Source organism: Acomys russatus, chromosome 27 (assembly GCF_903995435.1).
Source record: "Acomys russatus chromosome 27, mAcoRus1.1, whole genome shotgun sequence".
Lineage (NCBI taxonomy): Eukaryota > Metazoa > Chordata > Mammalia > Rodentia > Muridae > Acomys > Acomys russatus.
The window spans coordinates 54,707,945-54,727,965 of record NC_067163.1 but is presented as its reverse complement, the minus strand read 5'-3'; the positions used below and the strand labels follow the sequence as shown (position 1 = coordinate 54,727,965).

Below are 20,021 nucleotides of genomic sequence, written 5' to 3'. Positions count from 1 at the left end.
TTGAAATCATATTCCCCAAAGCACTGCCTTCCAAACTTGGTTGCACATTACAGCCTCCTGGGGAGCATAGGCCATACTACAAAGTAATTAAATCAGACTCTGTGGGAGCATGGTCAGGGTGTCAATGATTTTAAAGCTCCCAGGTGATTACACTGGCCAGACACAGTTGTGAACTGACACTTAAAGTAAATCACCAGATTGAGAGCTGTTCGTTAGACCTTACAGCTAACAGTGTCTGATCCTGTATGTTTGGGGCTCAGGCATTCTTTGTCAGATGCCATGAAATGTGGTTGACCATCTATCTCTGTTTTACATGAACAGGGGCTTCAGAACATGTTAAAGAGAAATGAGCCTTTCTTCCCACTAATATTCTGGTGGTTGTTGAGTGCGTAAGATAGTTTGTATATTGCTGGAGGTGCTTTATATCCATCCCAGTCTTCACACCATCCCTACAACACAACTGTTCTGTTGGGAATAGATTTATACTAGGGACAAGATCACAGAGACAAGGAGAAGACAAGTCTTACCTAAGATTACTCAGCTGGGACTTAAGTCCAGCACCCTGTGGTCCCCGAGAGTTTCAGTTCTGTGGCTTTCCCATGAAAAGAGAGATAATCAAGACATTTATGTGACACATATTTTCTGAACACTACACTGGAAGTGGATAGTGCTTTGTGATGTTCAGACATGTCTTCTCATATTTGTGTTGTCATTGATTAAGGTACCAAGGAGTGCCTTAATAAGTAACAAGTCTGCATATTGACTGTCAATAGAAATGGTTTTAAATCAATTTACTTAAATAATAATTCCTAGTGGATGGTACTGACTCTTATATTAGCCATGTATAGCAATTAACTATTTAGTTTTATATACTGAAAAGAATTAAGAGTACTTTTTTGGCCCAGAAATTAAAGTATGTTGTTTACTTTAAAAGTTTGTAGAAATTGCCTTATTTTTCTTTTATACTTTCAAAGATCTATTTTTATTTTTGGTATATGGATGTTTTGACTTCATGTATGCCTACACCACATGCACACAATGCCAGAGGAAGTCAGAAGAGATCATCAGATTCCACTGGGACTGAAGTTGCAGAGAGTTGTGAGCTGGGAATGAGTGATGGGGATGGAAGCAAGGTCCTTTGCAAAAGCAGCTAGTGCTTTTAACCACTGAGCCATCTCTCCAGCCCCTGTCTTGTCTTTCTGTTTCAGGATTCTGTTAGGATTCCATTATGATCATAAAATACTGTTTATGTTTCAGTTCTTTTAAAACTATGGTTTGTTGTGTGGCCTTAATTATGTTTGTAGGGAGTGCTTGAAGATGTGTGTTTGATGCTGCCTAGTGTGACGTATTCTCCAGCTGTTGATTAGACCTTGTTTGATGATTTGGTTGTTCACATCTTCAGTGTCTTTCTTGTCATTATGTCCAATATGTCTGTCAGTTGCTGAAAGAGTGGCTGAATTCCCTGGATATTAATTGTAGATCTGTATGTTTCTTCTTTCAGATGTTTGTTTTCATCTTAACGTATTTTGAGGCTGTATTGTTTAATACATATATGTTTAACATTATGTCTCCCTGGTGAATTGTACTTCTTATCATTTTATAACATGAGTTTGGTTTTCTCTATATATTAATACTTTGTTCTAAACATTCTTTATATAAATATTATTTTCTGCTATTTCTTTCCTCATCACTTCCCCCTAACAAACATGTGACTGAATTTAAAGTAAATTCTTATAAAGAGCTTGTTAGCACAACCTTTTGCTTTTACTTACTATGCCAAGATTTATTTGTGGATATATGTGTCTGGGCATGTGCAGGCACATATGTTTGTACAGATGCACATGACGTGTCCAGTGGTTGTGGAGGCCACAACTCAACTTTGCTTGCTGTTCTTTAGGTAATGCTCAGCTTATTTTTTGAGATAGGATCTCTCACCAGCCTGGAACTTGCCAAGTTAAGTCTTCCAGCATTGAGATTACAAACATGTTCTTCTACAACCAGCTTTTTCATATGGGTTCTGAGCATCTAATTCTGTTCTTCCTGCTTGCATGGCAAACACTGAATAGACTCAGCGCTCTCCATAACAGCATGCACATGCATGTGTGTTTCTTAAGATAATTATTAATCTATTAGAATTTGTTTCCTGAGTTAACTAGCTACAAGATGGTTATACATTTCTGTTGAAAAGTTGTATTCTCTGACAAACTTAAGGTGTGTAACCATAATGCTCAGAACTATTATATTACAGGATACCTGAAAATTGAAGGTCTAATGTTACACAGACGTCATAACATAATTTCATCCATAAACCAAGGGATTAAAATAAATACAGCTATCAATGATAACTTGGCCAAGAGGCTGTCTTTGTTGTGCATAGCGTGGCCAAAATATAAGTTTTAATACTATCTAGTTGAAAACTTTTCTAGACTAAATTAAATGTGGCCATGTGCAACTGTATGGGATTTTGGTGTCTCAGCCAGCCACTTGTTGCTGTGTTTGTAGATTTAGAATTTTTATTCTGAGGAATGTGATACTCACACTGTCCAGTTCCATACAGAAGTTGAGTGGCCTCATGTTCTGTGTAGTATGCCATAAGAGTCTATTAATAAAAATGAATACACAGTCACTGGTACCTTCCTTATGATGTTGACATAACGTTAGAGCTTCAGTTTTCAGGTATTTATAATAGCTCTGAGCATAACACACTTACCTGCATGTATTTGTCAGAGAATATAAGAAAAGCAAAACCTCTACACACTGGCGAAAAGCAGGCACTCATGCTCCGATAAGAATGGCTACATTGCAGATTGCATCCGAACTTAATGACTGAAATCACCATTTTCATGTGATTTTGTAGGATGAGGATTTCTGTAGGATGAGGAATTCCAAAAAGATGGGTGAGGGTGGCATGCCCCTGCCCCAGTCTGTGTAGAAAGCTTAGAAGGTTGGGAAGGGATTTGCCGTCTGGGGTCTAAAATCATGCAAACCATTGTTTGCTCCTGGATGTGGCACCTGGACTGTGGGGACACAAGATCAGTGGTGCCTGCATGGAACTTGTCCATGTGTTATGACTTTATGCTTATCCTTGGGATACTAGAAGCTATTGCATAGCATTCCAGGCTCCAAGAGAAAACTTCCTCAAAAATTCCACTGCTTTTGACTATTACTGTTATGTGTGATAATGAATGTCCAATATGTCTGTCAGTTGCTGAAAGAGTGGCTGAATTCCCTGGATATTAATTGTAGATCTGTATGTTTCTTCTTTCAGATGTTTGTTTTCATCTTAACATATTTTGAGGCTGTATTGTTTAATACATATATGTTTAACATTATGTATTTTGTAGCACTGAAGACTTGCATGTAATCTTTTGGAGTTAAAACAATGGTTCCCAAAAGATGGTGTCCCACCATGTGATGGTTTGAATGAAAATGGCCCACATAGGCTCATAAGTTTGAATGCTTGGTCCTCAGTCAGTAGAACTGTTCAGAAAGAATTAGGGGTTGTTTCCTTCTGGGGTTAGGTGTGGTCTTGTTGGAGGAAATGTGTCACTGGGATGGGCTTTGACATTTCAGAAACCCAGAACCAACTCTCTGTCTCTCTCCCTGTGTCTGTCTCTGTCTCTCTGTCTCTGTGTCTCTGTCTCCCTGTCTCTCTGTGTCTATCTCTGTCTCACTCTCTCTGTCTCTCCTTCTCCCTCTCTCTCTGTCTCTCTCTGTCTCTGTCTCTGTCTCTGTCTCTCTCTCTCTCTCTCTCTCTCTCTCTCTCTCTCTCTGTCTCTCTCTCTCTACCCTCCCCCCCCGTGGACCAGAATATAAAACTATCAACTACTGCTTCAGCAACATGCCTACCCTCTACCACACTTCCCCTCAAGATGATCATGGACTAAACCTATGAAGCTGTAAGAAGCGCCCAATTAAAAACTTTCTTTAGATGCACCAAGATGGGAAAGATGTCTTCTTCAAGGCTGTCAAATACAAATAGTCAAAACACTAAGAATGTAACATTTATATAGTTCCTGATTGTGTCACGGTTCTTCTTGTCATAGGTAATCTATTGTGTATGTATGTGTGTGTGTGTGTACGTGTATTAATATAAATATATATGTACAAAAATAAAATAATTTTTAAAAACTTTCTTCTAGAACTTGCCTAGATCATGGTGTCTCCTCATAGCAATGGAACAGTAACTAAGCCACATCCCTAATTTAAGAAGTAGATTCTGGAGCTTAGGAACTTGTATTTTATAAGGTTTGCCAGTTTTTACTGGGTATTATTAGTTTCAGTCAACTAATACATATTATGACAGAAAATTGTAAGCAATTTTATATACTTACTTCTTAACCTTCTTCTCATTGTAGCTTATCTGTGTCTAAAAATTGCTCATACAAAAACACATACATTTCCCTCCACATAACCTGTGGATTTAATCTTATAGCTTATTTGTGAAGCTATACTGAATTCCTACCACTGTCTAATTAAATGACTTCATCAAACACAAGAGATGTAACTTGTGACTTTTCTTGAAGCACAAAGCAGTTGATGTTGATGCTTTGAAAGTTCAAAGGGATCCAATTCTTATAACCAGAAAGTAGAAATCCTGGGCTATTAAATAATTTGGTTAAGACACAAAGTGTAAAAGCCAGAACTGAACTGAGACTGTTGGGCATGGATGTTGGCCAACCTCAGGAGTTTGTCTGGAAGAACTGGCAGAGGGAAGTGATCTATTCTAATTATATTAGCAATTGTGAGCAAACGTACAGTTTTCTCATGACGTGGAATATTTGCTAAACAGTAGGGATGATTAAAGAGGAGAATAGTAAGAGGAATGGCAAGTGCCAAGGCATCAGGACCAATGATTCAACATCTTCAGCTAATAGTATGAATTAAAAATTAATTTCATGGGAAGAGCCTGGAACACATTGGCACAGGAGACAGCTTCCTGAATAGAACACCAACAGCCCAGGCCTTACGGTCAACAATTAATAAATGGGACTTCATGAGGCTGAGAAGCTTCTGTACAGCAGGAGACACTGTCAACAGAACAAAGTGACAGCCTACAGACTGGGAAAAGATCTTCACCAACCCCACATCTGACAAAGGTCTAATTTCCAAAATGTATAAAGAACTCAAGAAATTAAACACCACCAAACCAAATAACCCAATTGAGAAATGGGGCTCAGAACTAAACAGAATTATCAACAGAGGAATATCGAATGGCTGAGACACACTTAAAGAAATGCTCAACGTCTTTAGTTATCAGAGAAATGCAAATCAAAATGACTCTGAGATTCCATCTTACACCCATCAGAATGGCTAAGATAAAAAATTCAAGTGACAGCACATATGGGTGAGGATGTGGAGAAAGAGGAACACTCCTTCATTGCTGGTGGGAATACAAACTTGTACAACCACTTTGGAAATCTATCTGGTGCTATCTCAGAAAACTGGGAATAGGGCTTCCTCAAGACCCAGCTATTCCATCCCTTGGAATATACCTGGAAGATGCTCCACCACACAACAAGGACATATGCTCATCCATGTTCATAGCAGCCTTATTCATAATAGCGAGAACCTGGAAACAGCCTAAGTGTCCCTCAATTGAAGAATGGATAAAGAAACTGTGGTACATTTACACTATGAAATACTACTCAGCTATTAAAAACAAGGACATCCTGAATTTTGTGGACAAATGGATGGAACTAGAGATGATCATACTGAGTGAGTTAACCCAGAAGCAGAAAGACTCACATGGTAGATACTCACTTATAATTGGGCACTAGCCCAAAAGGCATGTCCCATGAAAGTCTTCACTTACCAGGAGATTGGGACAGATGTAAGGACATCCCACTGGGACTCTAGGTAAGAGAAATATAGGAGATGGGAAAATCGAAGGACCCAGAAGGTCCTAGAAACCTATGAGAACATCATGATGGGTGGATCTGGGTCTAGGAGAGTCTACTCAAACTGTTGCACTAACCAAGGACAATACAAGTAGTAAACATCGAACCCCTACTCTGATCTAGCCAACGGTCAGGACATTCTCCACAGTTATGTGAAGAGCGGGGACTAACTCTGACATGAACTCTGGTGGCCCATATTTGAACACCTTCTCTTGGTGGGGAGGCCTGATGGCACTCAAAGGAAGAATAAGCAGGCTACCAAGATGAGACTTGATAGCATATGACCATATAGTGGGGGAGGAGGTCCCCTTGGTCATAGACCTAGGGGAGGGGAATAGGGTAAAAGTCGGAGGGAGGGAGGAATGGGGGGATACAAGGGATGGGATAACAATTGAGTGTAATCTGAATAAATTAATAAAAACACTACAAAAATTAATTTCACAAACAACACTTTAAAATATTGCTGTATTATTCTTGAAATTTTACATTGACTCACATGTTATACAGATCAATAAATATTACAAAGCTTCTTAAAGTAACAGAAAAAAATATTAAGTGCAGTAAGAGGAAGAACATCCAGTTCTCCAGCGGCAACTTTTACAGATACCAGCAATTGGATTCTGCCTTCAGGAACACTTGATGCCAGCACAGCACAGCAAGCAGACATGCTTTTTCTGACGTCTTGGCCTATGTGACTAAAAGCCACTAGGTTCTCAGTGACTAATGACACAAACTGGAATGACATGCCAATAACAGCAATGACACTTGCCATGTGAGTGCTAACATTGCTGAGTACTGCTTATCCAACAACTGTGCATATTTTATAATACTGATTTAATCTTCAATATATCTTAGAAGAATGAAATATTACAATTAATCACATCTAAAAGACAAATAAATATTGATATCAAAGAATCAATAATACATTATCTTACTTCTCAAGGATAAATTCTAGGACTGGCTTTCTGATGTACTTTAGATAGTTGGTTGACTTTTTGAAGCATTGTAATTTTTTTCCTATTCTCAAAAGTCAGTTTCAATGATAAAAAACAGAAAAAGCATTTTTAAAATATCTTTTTTATGGTAAAGTTGATCAACTTGGAGGAGTTGAACCATGGCATGGCTCTTAAGTTCATAATTGTATGTCCATCCATCTGTGAACACATTGTGTATAACCTTGATTAAGCTACTTATTTAAATTTTCAAGGCCTCTATGTACCTACCTGTAATAAGAAAATGCTAATGCATTTGAAAAATGCTTTAACATTCAAAGATAGTATTTGTGAACACGGTTGGAGAGCCAGACATGAGTCAGGGTAAATGTAAATCTCAGTAAGACATGCCCATGCTATTTTGGTAGCAAGTTGGATGGAGAGAAGAATGTAGACACAGTCGGTGGTGGGCCACAGGTAATAGCTTGGTCACACATCTTATGGGCTTTGAGCTTTTAACTCCTGCTTCTGCCTGCTGCTCCCATGTCAAGTTTCTTTCTGCTTTTCCATAGCATTCTGAGTAGATAGATAAGTGTGGTATGTTTTGAGAGAAAGTCTTGGCAGCTGTTCAGAAGCAAGCCTTACTCATAGCAACTCTGCCTTTCCTTTCATTATCATTTAGTCAGGAACCTCCAAAGGGCTCTCCACTGTCTTCACCTCACCCCTCGCCACCCGACGTCTTCATTTAGTCTAAGTGTACATTTCTAACTCCTCCTTTCCTCAAGTAAGGTCTAAGAAAGGTCTTCATTCTAGTATCTATTTATCTATCTATCTATCTATCTATCCATCCATCCATGTATCCATCCATCCATCCATTCATCCATCTATCCATCCATCCATCCATCCATCTATCCATCCATCCATCCATCCATCTATCCATCCATCTATCCATCCATCCATCCATCCATCCATCCATCTATCCATCCATCCATCCATCCATCTATCCATCCTCATCCATCCATCCATCTATCCATCCATCCATCCATCCATCCATCTATCTATCCATCCATCCATCCATCCATCCACCTATCCATCCATCCATCCATCTATCCATCCATCCATCCATCTATCCATCCATCCATCCATCCATCTATCCATCCATCCATCTATCATCCATCCATCCATCCATCCATCCATCCATCTATCCATCCATCCATCCATCCATCCATCCATCCATCTATCTATCCATCCATCCATCTATCCATCCATCCATCTATCCATCCATCCATCCATCCATCCATCCATCCATCCATCCATCCATCTATCCACTTATTCATCCATTCATGAATCTATTTAGATTACTAACATTATTAGTGTATATGACATATAATGTAACATTTTGATCTTTCTATACATTATAGGTTTGGCAAAGATGACTGATGTCCAAGTACCTCATTTGTGTGAGCGTGTGTGTATATGCATCCCTGTGTGTATGCATGTGTATGTGTGCATGCGCGTGTATGTGTGTGTGTATGAACTACTTTGAAGTATACAACATTGTTGATCATGATCACCATAAAAAACCTCTCCAGTCTGACACTTGGTACCCTTGAGTGAACATCTTCCCTGTTCTCATCCCTTCCTCCCCCTCCCTCTTCTAGACCACGGTTTTACTCTCTGCTTCCTTGCTTCCTTTTCTGCATTGTATTTTAGATTCTACATATTAAGTGGAAATGCGATATTTGTCTTTTAGTAGTTAGCTGATTTTCCTCAGCAAAAATGTTTCAATTTCATGCACATTCTCACACATGGCAGCATATCTTCCTTTCAAAGACCAAAGGATGCTGGGGTTGCTTCCTACCATGGATGTTAGGAACAGTGCTCTGGGCATACTGAGTTCCTACTTCATCATTAAAAGACTCTATCTAGATTATCTCACCCACACCTTGAAGCTTTAATTTTTAGGATGGGAGCATGCAAATCAATGTCTCTATGAAAGTTTACCTAGCAACTTCATACCTCAGCTGCTGAAATCAGTATGTCCAATTCTACACAGCTTTCTCACCAGTAGCTGGAATTCTCCCCCAGCAAGCAGTAACAAGTGGGTCCTCAAGACCAATGTTGGCTTGCTTCCCTGGGTCTCTGTTCACTCATATGTCTGGACCAGATGACTTCCACCTCCTTTTTCATTCTTGGGTACAAGAAAGTGGTTTGGTAAAGGCAAGTTCAAATGCTGCGAGGGGGGAAAATGTCTGGAAGATGAAGGATCACTTTAGATTGAGAATGTGGCAGAAATGTTCCCACAGGGAGGAAGGTGAGATTAGAAAGGCTAATGGGGTAGACGTGATGCTATTGAAATTTATGTCCCTGTGAGAAGTATAATACTTTTTCCAAGAAAAGCAGTATGGTGGAAAACTCACATACCTTTAAGTTCATCAGGAGCAACTTTTTATTATTTAGTCCAGTAATGCTATGTCTATTCACATAATTTGACAGCCACCATCACCATCCAGAATAATTTTATATCCTTTCCCCAAAAAATAGGGTTTGGGATTTAGTTTAGTGTTAGATTGCTTTCCTAGCATATACAAGGCCCTGAGTTCAATCACTAACAGTAAAAAACAAAACAAAACAGAACAAAGAAACCCCACAATGCTATCTATGAACCACTAAGTCCTCACTTGTCACTCCCCTGTCTCCTGGACACCTCCATTCTACTTTCTATTTCTATTATTTTAACTGTTTTGGGGAGCCTTATAAAAGTAACATTAGGTAGTATTTCTTACTGTGTGACTAGCGTATTTCACTTAACACAGTGCTCTCAAAATCCACCCTTGTAGTACGTGTCAAATTACACTCCTTTTTCATGTTGACTAATTTCCCATTGTATTCATGTACCACATTTTGTTTACCCATCTCTCAGTGACAATTTGGGTTGTTTCTCTTAGCTATTGTAAATCACGTGGCTGTGAACCTATATTTAACTATGAGGGACTTCCTAACTTTTTCCCACAGCACTTATACCATTTTACGTTCCCACTGAGAGTGTACAAGGGTTCCTTCTATATTCTCAGTGGGGAAGAGAGGCTCCTTGTCATCAGTATAAATCAGTTTGACTACAGCCCAGACAGCACCTGAGGCAGTGACAAAAAACAGTATTATGACAGCAGATTGGTGCCAGACTATGGAGGATCTTTTTTTAAAAATACTTTTTTTTTTAATTACACATGTATAAGACAAACTACACATAGCAGGGAGAACCATGTGACAATCATGAGAATAATGAGTTCTATACATGTTACATTCATGGTGACTTGGCCATCTGCATTCATCTCGTTTGAAGTAAGTGTTTTTCCTGTCTTGTTGGGTCTAAATTTCCGAATGTGATTCAATATTTATCCTATCTCAACTCTAATAGCTTAACTTCTTTATCTTGATCTAAAATGATCTTGTCCCCTAATCAACTAAACTTGGTTGTAAAACTATACTATCTTGTCTTCAATGCCCCTCAGAGACTTGAGAGGGAATAAAACTTAAATTGCTGAGTGAATCAGCAGTGTGGGTTAGCAGCTTCCAAAATGTACAAATTGACTTAAGACAGCTTACTGCCTGACCAGTCAGCCAATACACTTTATAACGATGGAGCCTCATCTTCAGCTTTCTGGCCTAATATCTCTGCCAGACTTGTTTGCAGGGCAGGAACAATTGAGGACTTGCTTACCCTGACTTGTCAGAGTGCGGTTGTCGATGCTGCCTGCATCTAAGTAGCCCATTTTTAGACAGATTCTATTTGTGGCAGGAATGAGGACATTTCCCCAGTGGCTATTTTGCCACCTTTGAAGCCATCTCCATAAGGAGGCTCTTTGATGCTCATCATCTTCTTTGAGGTCAGCTGGGTGTTGCCAGGAGTTAACTTGGCTTGTTGTCAAAGACATTTAGGATTGTGAGAACAACTTTAAATGCCATATTCTGTGTGTCTCTGAGGCTTTTGAAGACCTTATTCACCTAATTTACCTCATATATTTATAGAGTCATATCTATCTGTTATGCTTAGGATATATATTCTTGTGTTAAAATCTGCCAAGTATTTGACATGCCCATGTTTTGTATCAATATACTAAATTCTATAGCAATGACTTAGACATAACCTTCATTATAAGTAACAATTAAGGCCTTGAGTTAAGGAGTAGGTTCAATCATCTAGCTTTTGTTCTATCCTCCTTCTAAATCTCCCTTTCTTTCTTTTCAGCTCCCATCTCCTTGTCTACGATAAAGACAAAGAGAGATGTTCCTGTGTTTTCCCTAACTTCTCTGTATAAGACCAATAATGACTTATGATCACATCCCAATGAGAATAAGCATTTGTAGATCAAGTGAGCAAACAGCAACCTATACAACACCCCCCTTTGAGAGAATGGGGCATCGTTCTCTTAAGGTTTCTTCAGGTTCAATTGGGGCACATAATACCTTGGAGTGGGCCACCCTACATTGGAGAGAATGGTTAAGCAATCTAGTGATTGCATTTGTGATTCAGTTTCTAAATGTTGAGAGATTCTAGGCTTAGTAGGAGATTGAAATGGTGGTCCAAATTGGATCAGAAGTTTTCTACAGTGTTGTCCAGGAAGCTGTCCAACGCTGATGAGTAAAAGCAACAGAATCATCCTGGGCTGGAACTAGGAGGATGCAGGATGTCAGTGTACATCATGCTGAGAGGAATGATTCCTGTCAGGTCTGATCCAGCTGGTTATTTTGTTCTGAAAACATAATTTCTCACAAGTATTATACAGTTCTAACATTATAATTGTATGAGGTGTGTGGGATGCACAGAACAATTAAAGCTAGTTTTCTGGTCATTGTATGTGTTGATGTAAGGCATTTGCTAATCATCCTTCTTGCCTTACTAGAGGATCTTGAAGCCATAATGTGGCATTGGGTCTTGAAGCCATGATGTGACATTGGGTCTTGAAGCTACAATGTGCCATTGATGCTGCTTATTCTGCAGATTATGGGGAGATGGGGAGTCAAGGACAGAATTAGAATGCTATTATAAGCAGGTTAAAGAACAAAAGATGACCTGTCCATTGGCTAGATCTGGGTAGGAGTTTGAAGTTTACTGCACGTATTGTCCTTGGCTGGTGCCATAGTTGAGTGGAGAGTGGGGTCTGACTTTCACAGGAACTCTGGTGTCCCAAATTTGACCACGCCTCCTGGATGGGGAGGCCTGGTGGCACTCAGAGGAAGAATAGCAGGCTGCCAAGAAGACACTTGATATCCTATGAGTATATACAGAGGGAGGAAGTCCCCCTCAGTCACAGTCATAGGGGAGGGGACTAAGGGGAAAATGGGAGGGAGGGAGGAATGGGAGGATTCAAGGGATGGGATAACCATTGAGATGTAATATGAATAAATCAATAAAAATTTTAAAAAAGAACAAAAGATGAGTGTAATGTGAATTGAAACCTGGAGGCCAAGATTTTGGTCAGCATTTGATTACAGCTAAATATCTAGGTAACAGACCTGGTTCTAGGTGAGAGTCCCGGCTTCCAAGCAGGAAGGCTGGAAAGATGGGGATGAACGCAGAGGGAGTAGATGGTGTTTAGATGGTGAGAGGTTTGTGGAAGTCTACATGTGCTCAGCCAGCGTTCAGCATTGGTCATTTTATGTATACTCACGTCGGGTGATGGCAAGAAGTGGCACATCCCTTATCCCTTGTCACTATGATTTCCAAGGTGACATAACATGTAGAGAAGGGAGAAGACCAGCAAGGAACAGACTTGGGAGTGTGGCTAGATGGTAGAACAGTATTTAGTCTGCGTTGATAGGTCACAGGTTTCATTTCCATCATGAGAGAAGGCGGTGGTGGGTAGAAGAAGAGGGAGAGGGAGGGAACAGACAGCAGATGGTGGAGTTGTTTCTTTCTCAGGGATTACCTTCTTAGCTGAGGGTCATAGACCTGGGCCCTGAGTAAGAAAATAATTGCACAGAGAGCTGAAAACATGAAACCCAAAGCAAGGAAAGCAGACAGCAGAGGTGTCTCTAGACAAGATCCAAGCTGCAACTACAGAAGTCTTATCCTTATGTTTAATTTGCGTAATAGTAAAATGACTATATTGTGACAGCCCACAAGTACCATTTTTTTTTTTCTAATCTGGAATGATTGGCACAAGACATGGTTCAGATTTTTGGAGGATTTTAGATTTTATTTGCAGACGTTTTTACCAACTAGGTCAGAAAATATAAAGTTGAAAATGGCTTAAAATGCAAAACTTGTGAGCATTGTTGACTTTACATTTTGAGTTTCCCACGTAGGGATGTCTACCCTGTGGCCCTATGTTCTGTGTTGGCTATGTGTTATGTTAAACAAAAACAAAAACAAAAAGAAAACAAAGCAAACCCACCCCTGCCTCTGGATGCTCCTGTCCTCTTTCTCTACAGCCCTTTGGGTATTGATACTGAAGAGTCCACAGGGCAAAGGGTCCCATTAGGCACTGTCCTTTGAATTAGCACAAGGCAAACTGTGGTGGCTTCTCCTGACTATGCAAGGGTAGGTTCTTGGTGGTGGTGGCTGGGTAGCAAGTGTGAATCTCAGGGTGAGGAGGGTTTTAAATAATGAATTTAAAATAGATGTAGGTAAGGCATCGAAAATGAGGTTTATACGTGTAATGATCTAAGCAGGAGCAACCACCCTTCGCTTTTTTTTTTTTTTTTTACATGAGCCCTGGGGATCAAATTTGGTTCCTCTTGCAAGCAGTCGATCAGCCTACAGCACCCCTCACTTCCCTGTATGGTTTTAGCTGCGAGTTCTACTCTCGACGGCCTTTTGCAGGATTATGGATGGGTAGGTGCAATACTGTCGTGAAATAACAAAGGCATTTGTCAAGGCTCAGCCACCAACCTAAAGAACTGCTCAAATGTGTAGATATACCTGTGTGGCATCGGAGCATCACTTGGACTGAGTAAAAAGTTATCTAGGACATTCTCCACAGTTGAGTGGAGAGTGGGGTATGACTTTTACACGTACTCTGGTGCCTCATATTTGACTATGTCCCCTTGAGGGGGAGATCTGGTGACACTCAGAGGAAGGACAGCAGGCTGCCAAGAAGAGACTTGATGCCCTATGAGCATATAAAGGGGGAGCAGGTCCCCCTCAGTCACAGTCATAGGGAAGGGGAGTAAGAGGAGAATGGGAGGGAGGGAGGAATGGGAGGATACAAGGGATGGGATAACCATTGAGATGTAACAAGAATAAATTAATAAAAAATAGTAATTAAAAACAAGTTATCTAGCCAGATGCTATAGACATCATTAGAGGCTTGTTTGCTCACGTGGGACTAATTGCTGAAAAAAATAACAGACTTTGAAGGACCTATTTGATGTTTTCAAAGAAATCCTTGGAGCCTCCAAAGGAATATACCTTTTCCTCTCTTCGTTGACTGGCTGCAGAAAGATGCTGAGTGTTTTCCCAGCAGGAGCTCAGCCATTCTCCCAGCATCCCTGACACTGGGGGTAGTAGAGTGGGGTGTTCCATTTTGATAATCTAGGAAGTAGCACAGGCTTCAGACAAGAACGGATTCCTTCAGTCGCCCGCGCTCACTGCCTAGTACACTGTGCCTTTTGAGTCTCAAGTCAGGCCCATTGGATGACTGTGAGAAATGAGGCCACATTGACAATTCACAGCAGCAGACTCTTTTCTGTACCTCGGAGAGGTCTAAGCTTTGAATGAAATCAAAGAGGCTACAAGACCAGAACTCTAGGATGAAAAACCTCCCAGAAGTCAAAGAACAAAGAAAAGAACTTGGCAATGTGCGTGAGGAAGATACATGTTTCCCACAAAAGAAACAAAGAGGAGTGAGGAAGAAAAGAGAAACAGCACGGTGGTGGCGTATGAGATGCCCTGAGGAGCTGCAACTCACTGCCGGCCAGCACATTCGCTCAAAGACTGATTTCTGTGGCTAATCAGAGGTTAGGAGGTGCATGTTCATCTACTGTGAGGCTTAAGCATAAAATGAAAATGTGGAATGGGGAAAATGGCGGAAATCAAAAATAAGAGTTTCTCTCCTCATTTGTTGAGTGTTTCTAACATTTCTTTGTCTGCCTTTAGGGGAAATAAAATAGATTTTTCAGGTGGACTGGGGGCAGGTGGGACTGAGAAGAGAAAGAATCGGGCAGGAGAGGACAGAGAGATGGAGGAAGAGAGGTATTGGGAGAGATGAGTGGGCTTTGGGAGGGGGCAATGTGGAAACCTAGTGTAGTAGGACATCGCTTGCCTGGAATGTATGAGGGTGACCCTAGGAAAGGCTCCTAGTAATGGGGAGGTGAAGCCTGAACTGGCCATCTTCTGTAACCAGGCAAGACTTCTAGTCGTGTGTCTGGGACACAAACCCAGTTACAAAACCTTTTCCTTGCCATTTTTCTTGTCTGCAACATGGGCTGGGGCACTGGTGGCCCAGAACTTGTGGGAGTAACCAACCAATGGCTAGTCCAACTTGAGACTCATACCAAGAGAGGGAACCTATACCTGTAACTGCCTTGATGGCTAGGAACCAGAGGCTGGATATCTCAGAGACCTCAAATAAAACCATGCCTAGAGAAAAAAAGCCAAATGGAATGATTCCTAATGATATTCTGCTATACTCATAGATTGGTGCCAAGCCCAATAGTCATTAGGCTTCATCCAGCAACTGATGGAAGCAGAGGCAGACACCTACAGCCAAACATTAGGCCGAGCTCAAGGAATCCAGCAGCACAGGGGGAGAAAGGATTGTAGAAGCCAGAGGGGTCAAGGACATAGGAGAACTTGGCTCGTAGAATCAATGAGCATGGCTCATAGGGGCTCACAGAGACTGAGGGGACAATCACAGGCCATGTATGGGTTTGCGCTAGGTCCCCTGCATATACTTTATGATTGTGTAGCTTGGTGTTCTTGTAGGATTTCTAACAATGAGAATGGGGTTGCCTCTGACTCGTTCACCTGTTCTTGGGACCCTTTTCCTCCTGCTGGGTTGCTTTGCCTAGCCTTAGTGTGAGGGTTTGTACCTAGTCTTGTTGTAACTTATTATGCTGTATTTGGTTGATATCCCTGGGAGACCTGTTCTTTTCTGAAGGAAAACAGAGTAGGGGCAAATCTGTGGGAAAGGGGAGGTGAGAAGTGATTGGAAGGAGAGGAGGGAAGAGAGGCTGGAGTCAGGATGTAATGTATGAGGGGTAAATACACATACATACATACATACATACATACATACATACATACATGCACACATACATATGTAAATAAATAAATGTAATGTATGAAAGGAGAGATATATGAAAGACACATACAATGCCAGTGATCCTAGGAAAGAAAGTAGGCCTAGATGAGAAAGTGGGCCTAGAGGGTTGTTTGGTCTTTAGATGGGGGCAGTTCTATCAAGTTGACCTGAAGGAGCATCCTCCTGAAAGCTGAGTGAGCTGGTGAGGCTGCATCTTCAGCCCCACAAGTGATGCTCCGCACAGATTGAAAGCAACAGAAATAAACTTTTCCTTGTTTCTCTTCCTTCTTGGCTATTCCTTCTTAATATGCCGTGTTTTACCAGAACTGTTGGAAGTAGGGAGGGTAAAGATGATGGAGAGCATACATGAAGTCTTCACTATGTGTCACGCACTGTTGGGATCTATTGATGCACACCTCAGCTTTTCGCTGGTGGTGGTGAAAGTTGAACCCTGGGCCTTGCACATGCTAACCAAGTGCTCTACCCCTGAGCTACTTTAGTGATTCACTAAGTAATGAAGATTGGCCTTGAACTCACTCCAGCCCAGGCAAGCCTTCAAGTAGTAATCGGCCTGCGGTGGAGTAGTTTTCCCCAGTACAAACTTGGGGCCAGACTTTTAACTTAGGCTTTTATCCTTGAACACACATATTCTAAGATTTTTAATCACACTGCGTAGAGGTAGAAAGATACTAGACTAAATATGATGTGTGCCTGCCCATCACACTGGATACCTTGACTATCGTCTTAATGCTTTCGGAAGCTTTGAGGTGGGGAGGGACTCATGTTTCTAGACCGATTTTCTTCCAAGATGCCCGTATAAATCACAGTAACTATTTCACTTGAAATGACTATCATTTCAAAGAGATAATTTTAAAGCACTTCGAAGTTAAATAAACATATCCTAATTTTATTATAAAATGTATGCAAGAGAAGTAAAGAACACAGCCAGGCACAGTGGTGCACGCCTGTAATCCCAGCACTCAGGGAGGCAGAGGCAGGCAGATCTCTGTGAGTTCGAGGCCAGCCTGGTCTGCAAAGCGAGTCTAGGACAGCCAAGGCCATACAAAAAAATTCTGTCTTGGAAAACAAAACAAAACAAAACAGAACACATTCTAACATAGATTATATCAACATTCCTAATAGTCTTCCATGCTTCTAAATATATTAATCGTTTTTTATCTAATGTTAAATTCCTGTGGCTTTATGAGGGTTTCATAATGGATTTTTAGACTGATAGGTTTTTATTTCATTTCAAATATTAAGTGTATTTTGAGGTTCTTAATAATGGCATATAAAACGTAAAGGCATTCATGGTAGATTTTCATTATAGAAAGATACTGACTAGTCAACACTTATTTTCCTGAAACCGCCTTTCCTTGTTTTGCTCCACAGGGATTTACCGAACAGAAAGGGATAAAGGCACCTTGTATGAGCTCACGTTCAAAGGGGACCACAAACATGAATTCCAACGACTTGTCCTATTTCGACCCTTTGGCCCCATCATGAAGGTGAAAAAGGAAAAACTCAACATGGCCGACACCCTTATCAACATTATCGTGCCCCTAGCGAGGAGGGTGGACAAGTTCCGGCACTTCATGCAGAACTTCAGGTCGGTTTGTTTACACTGCCCCCTGCCCGTTTCCTGTCAGCACGCCTTCATTTCCACTGCAATGGATGAAGGCTCCTCCTCTCTGTTCTCATCTCTCCTCATGTGAAATGTGCCATTCGTATTTGGCCTTCCTTAACACAATTAGAAACATCCTTGCTTAAGTATATTTTCGTAGGAAGGAAAGTCTAGCAAGGATGGGCTGGCTGTCAACAGCATCTGCAAAGATAAATGGCACTGCACCTGTCACCTTCAGGTCTGACCTGATAAACCAGGGCTGCACCTGTTACCTTCAATTCTGACTTGAGCCTGGATCCATCAGGCAGAAATGCCATTCTCAGAGGCAAGCAAATAAAGTTCAAAATCATCAGGAATAGGCAGGAGCTGGCTAGTGGTGACAAAACCCACAGCAGCGATGACCCTGGGTGACAAAGAGGCCCTGGCTCAGCAGAAGACTGGCTTCATTTGCTGTCCTGCTTCAGCTGCATGTGGTGGACTGGGTTGAATCACAGTCTATTTCTTATTCTAAGCCACACACTCTAAGAAGCTAATTTTAAACCTATGACAGGAAGGCTTCAGGGACACATTTTTATAGATACCCAGTAAGTGGATCTTTTTATCCCAGGGTGCACTGGTGGAATTGGTGCTTTGTGATTGGAAACCCTCTACCAAGCACAGTGGGTCTCATTATCTTTTATGTATGGAATTTGCATATGGACGGACAGTAGCCAGCTTATTTTTTTCCAGTTATAAATCCTGAAAAATTTAGCCGATTTTAAAATCTCTTATTGTTGAGTTCATATTATTACGGAGCTGCAGTGTTCCGTAGAAGAATGTGATTGGCAGCTCTCTAAGTTCTAGGTCATGAGCACAGGAGTAGTCAGCTGTAATTAGGCTATTTCTAACAGGATCAAATCATCCTTGAAGAGACCATTACGGTCATCTGGTACTGGAACACGGAAGCTACACCTGAGAGCCAGGGCCCTGCAAAGTATAGTGCATGCAAAGACTGAGTCCCCGAGCAGGTGGGCACTGGGGCAGAGGCTGAACGGGCATCTGATGTGCAGTCAAGGAGTTGCTGGGTGTGTAGAGGCCTCTGAAAAACTGGGGTGTGAAATCATGAGTTCCTAGAGTATTTATCTTATATAGGAGCATGGTAGAAAGACGACATTTCAGATCAAGGTCCAAACGGATTAACTAAAACATAATAATAAAGCAAGTCACCAAGCATAGCAGGGAAAAAGTACTTTTCTACCCCTAAATTTAAAGTCTGATCAAGTAGGCCAAAGGCATCCCATGGGAACGCCCAGAGAATCCAACCTGTTTCCAAGACAATTGGGTTGCTTTCCGCAAGTAAATGGCAAGACCCCATTGCTAAAGACAACACATTGCTACACAACTCACTGAACACAGAGCAGATGAGCTGGTGCCTACATAGAGCCTTCATCCCTATGTCCTAGCATCTTTGGTACAGGAGGGCACTCTGCGTACTACCAAAAGAGAAACTTAAACACGTCTGCAATGGTGTCCTGCCTGAAAGATGTGCTAGTGCAACAGTGATACAGTTTATGGGACTAACCAACTAGTATCTGGTTTGACTGAAGGCCTGCTACAGGAGATGGAACCCATACCTGGCACTGCTTGGATGACCAAGGACCTGAGACTAGATAGTCCAGGGACATAGAAAACAAATATTGTTCTAAAAAAAAGTAGCAATAAAATTCACCTGATAACCCCCTGCTGTGCTCATAAATCACTATGTTGTTTAGCCATCATCAGAAAAGTTTCCTCCTACAAATGGGAACAAACATAGAGACCAACAGACAGGCATTATGCAGAAAGGGAAAAACCTTGGCACAGTCATCCCGAAAGGGGATATCAAATCCATCCTCTTGGGGCTCAGGGGATCCCACAGAGAAAAGGAGGCAGAAAGCATATAAGAGACATAGGAGATGAAGGACACTAAGAAAGTAATGCCCTCTGAATAAACAAGATTAATGCACACGTGAGGCCACAGAGATTGAGGCAGGATGCACAGGGCCTGCAGTGGTCTGCACCAGCTGAGTTCCTAGACATGTAAGGAGAAGTGGATCCATGCCTCCATCCCTAGCTCAGAAGCAATCTCCAATTTATAACCATTTGTACATAGAAATTAATTTTCTTCCTAGGGAGTCTCAGTGGGGAAACAAACTACTGTTGAGGGCAGGCTGCATGCCCAGTAGTAGATGGCCAACAGGAAGTTAACTCAATGTCATCTTTGGAAGTTCCTTGATTTATGATGTCATCTCAGGGCCCCTCCTTTAAAAAATATCTTATTTTTATTTTTGCTATATCT

At 41.2% G+C, this 20,021-nt stretch overlaps 1 protein-coding gene across 1 annotated transcript in view; it reads left to right on the top strand.

Moving 5' to 3' along the window:
- The window catches only part of Csgalnact1 (chondroitin sulfate N-acetylgalactosaminyltransferase 1), an 89,257-nt gene that overhangs the window by 33,948 nt on the left and 35,288 nt on the right, over nucleotides 1-20,021 (top strand). Inside the window, exon 2 of the mRNA XM_051169520.1 lies at nucleotides 17,473-17,689. Within this exon, the coding sequence (XP_051025477.1) occupies nucleotides 17,473-17,689 (217 nt within the window). The remainder of the gene's footprint in view (nucleotides 1-17,472; nucleotides 17,690-20,021) is intronic.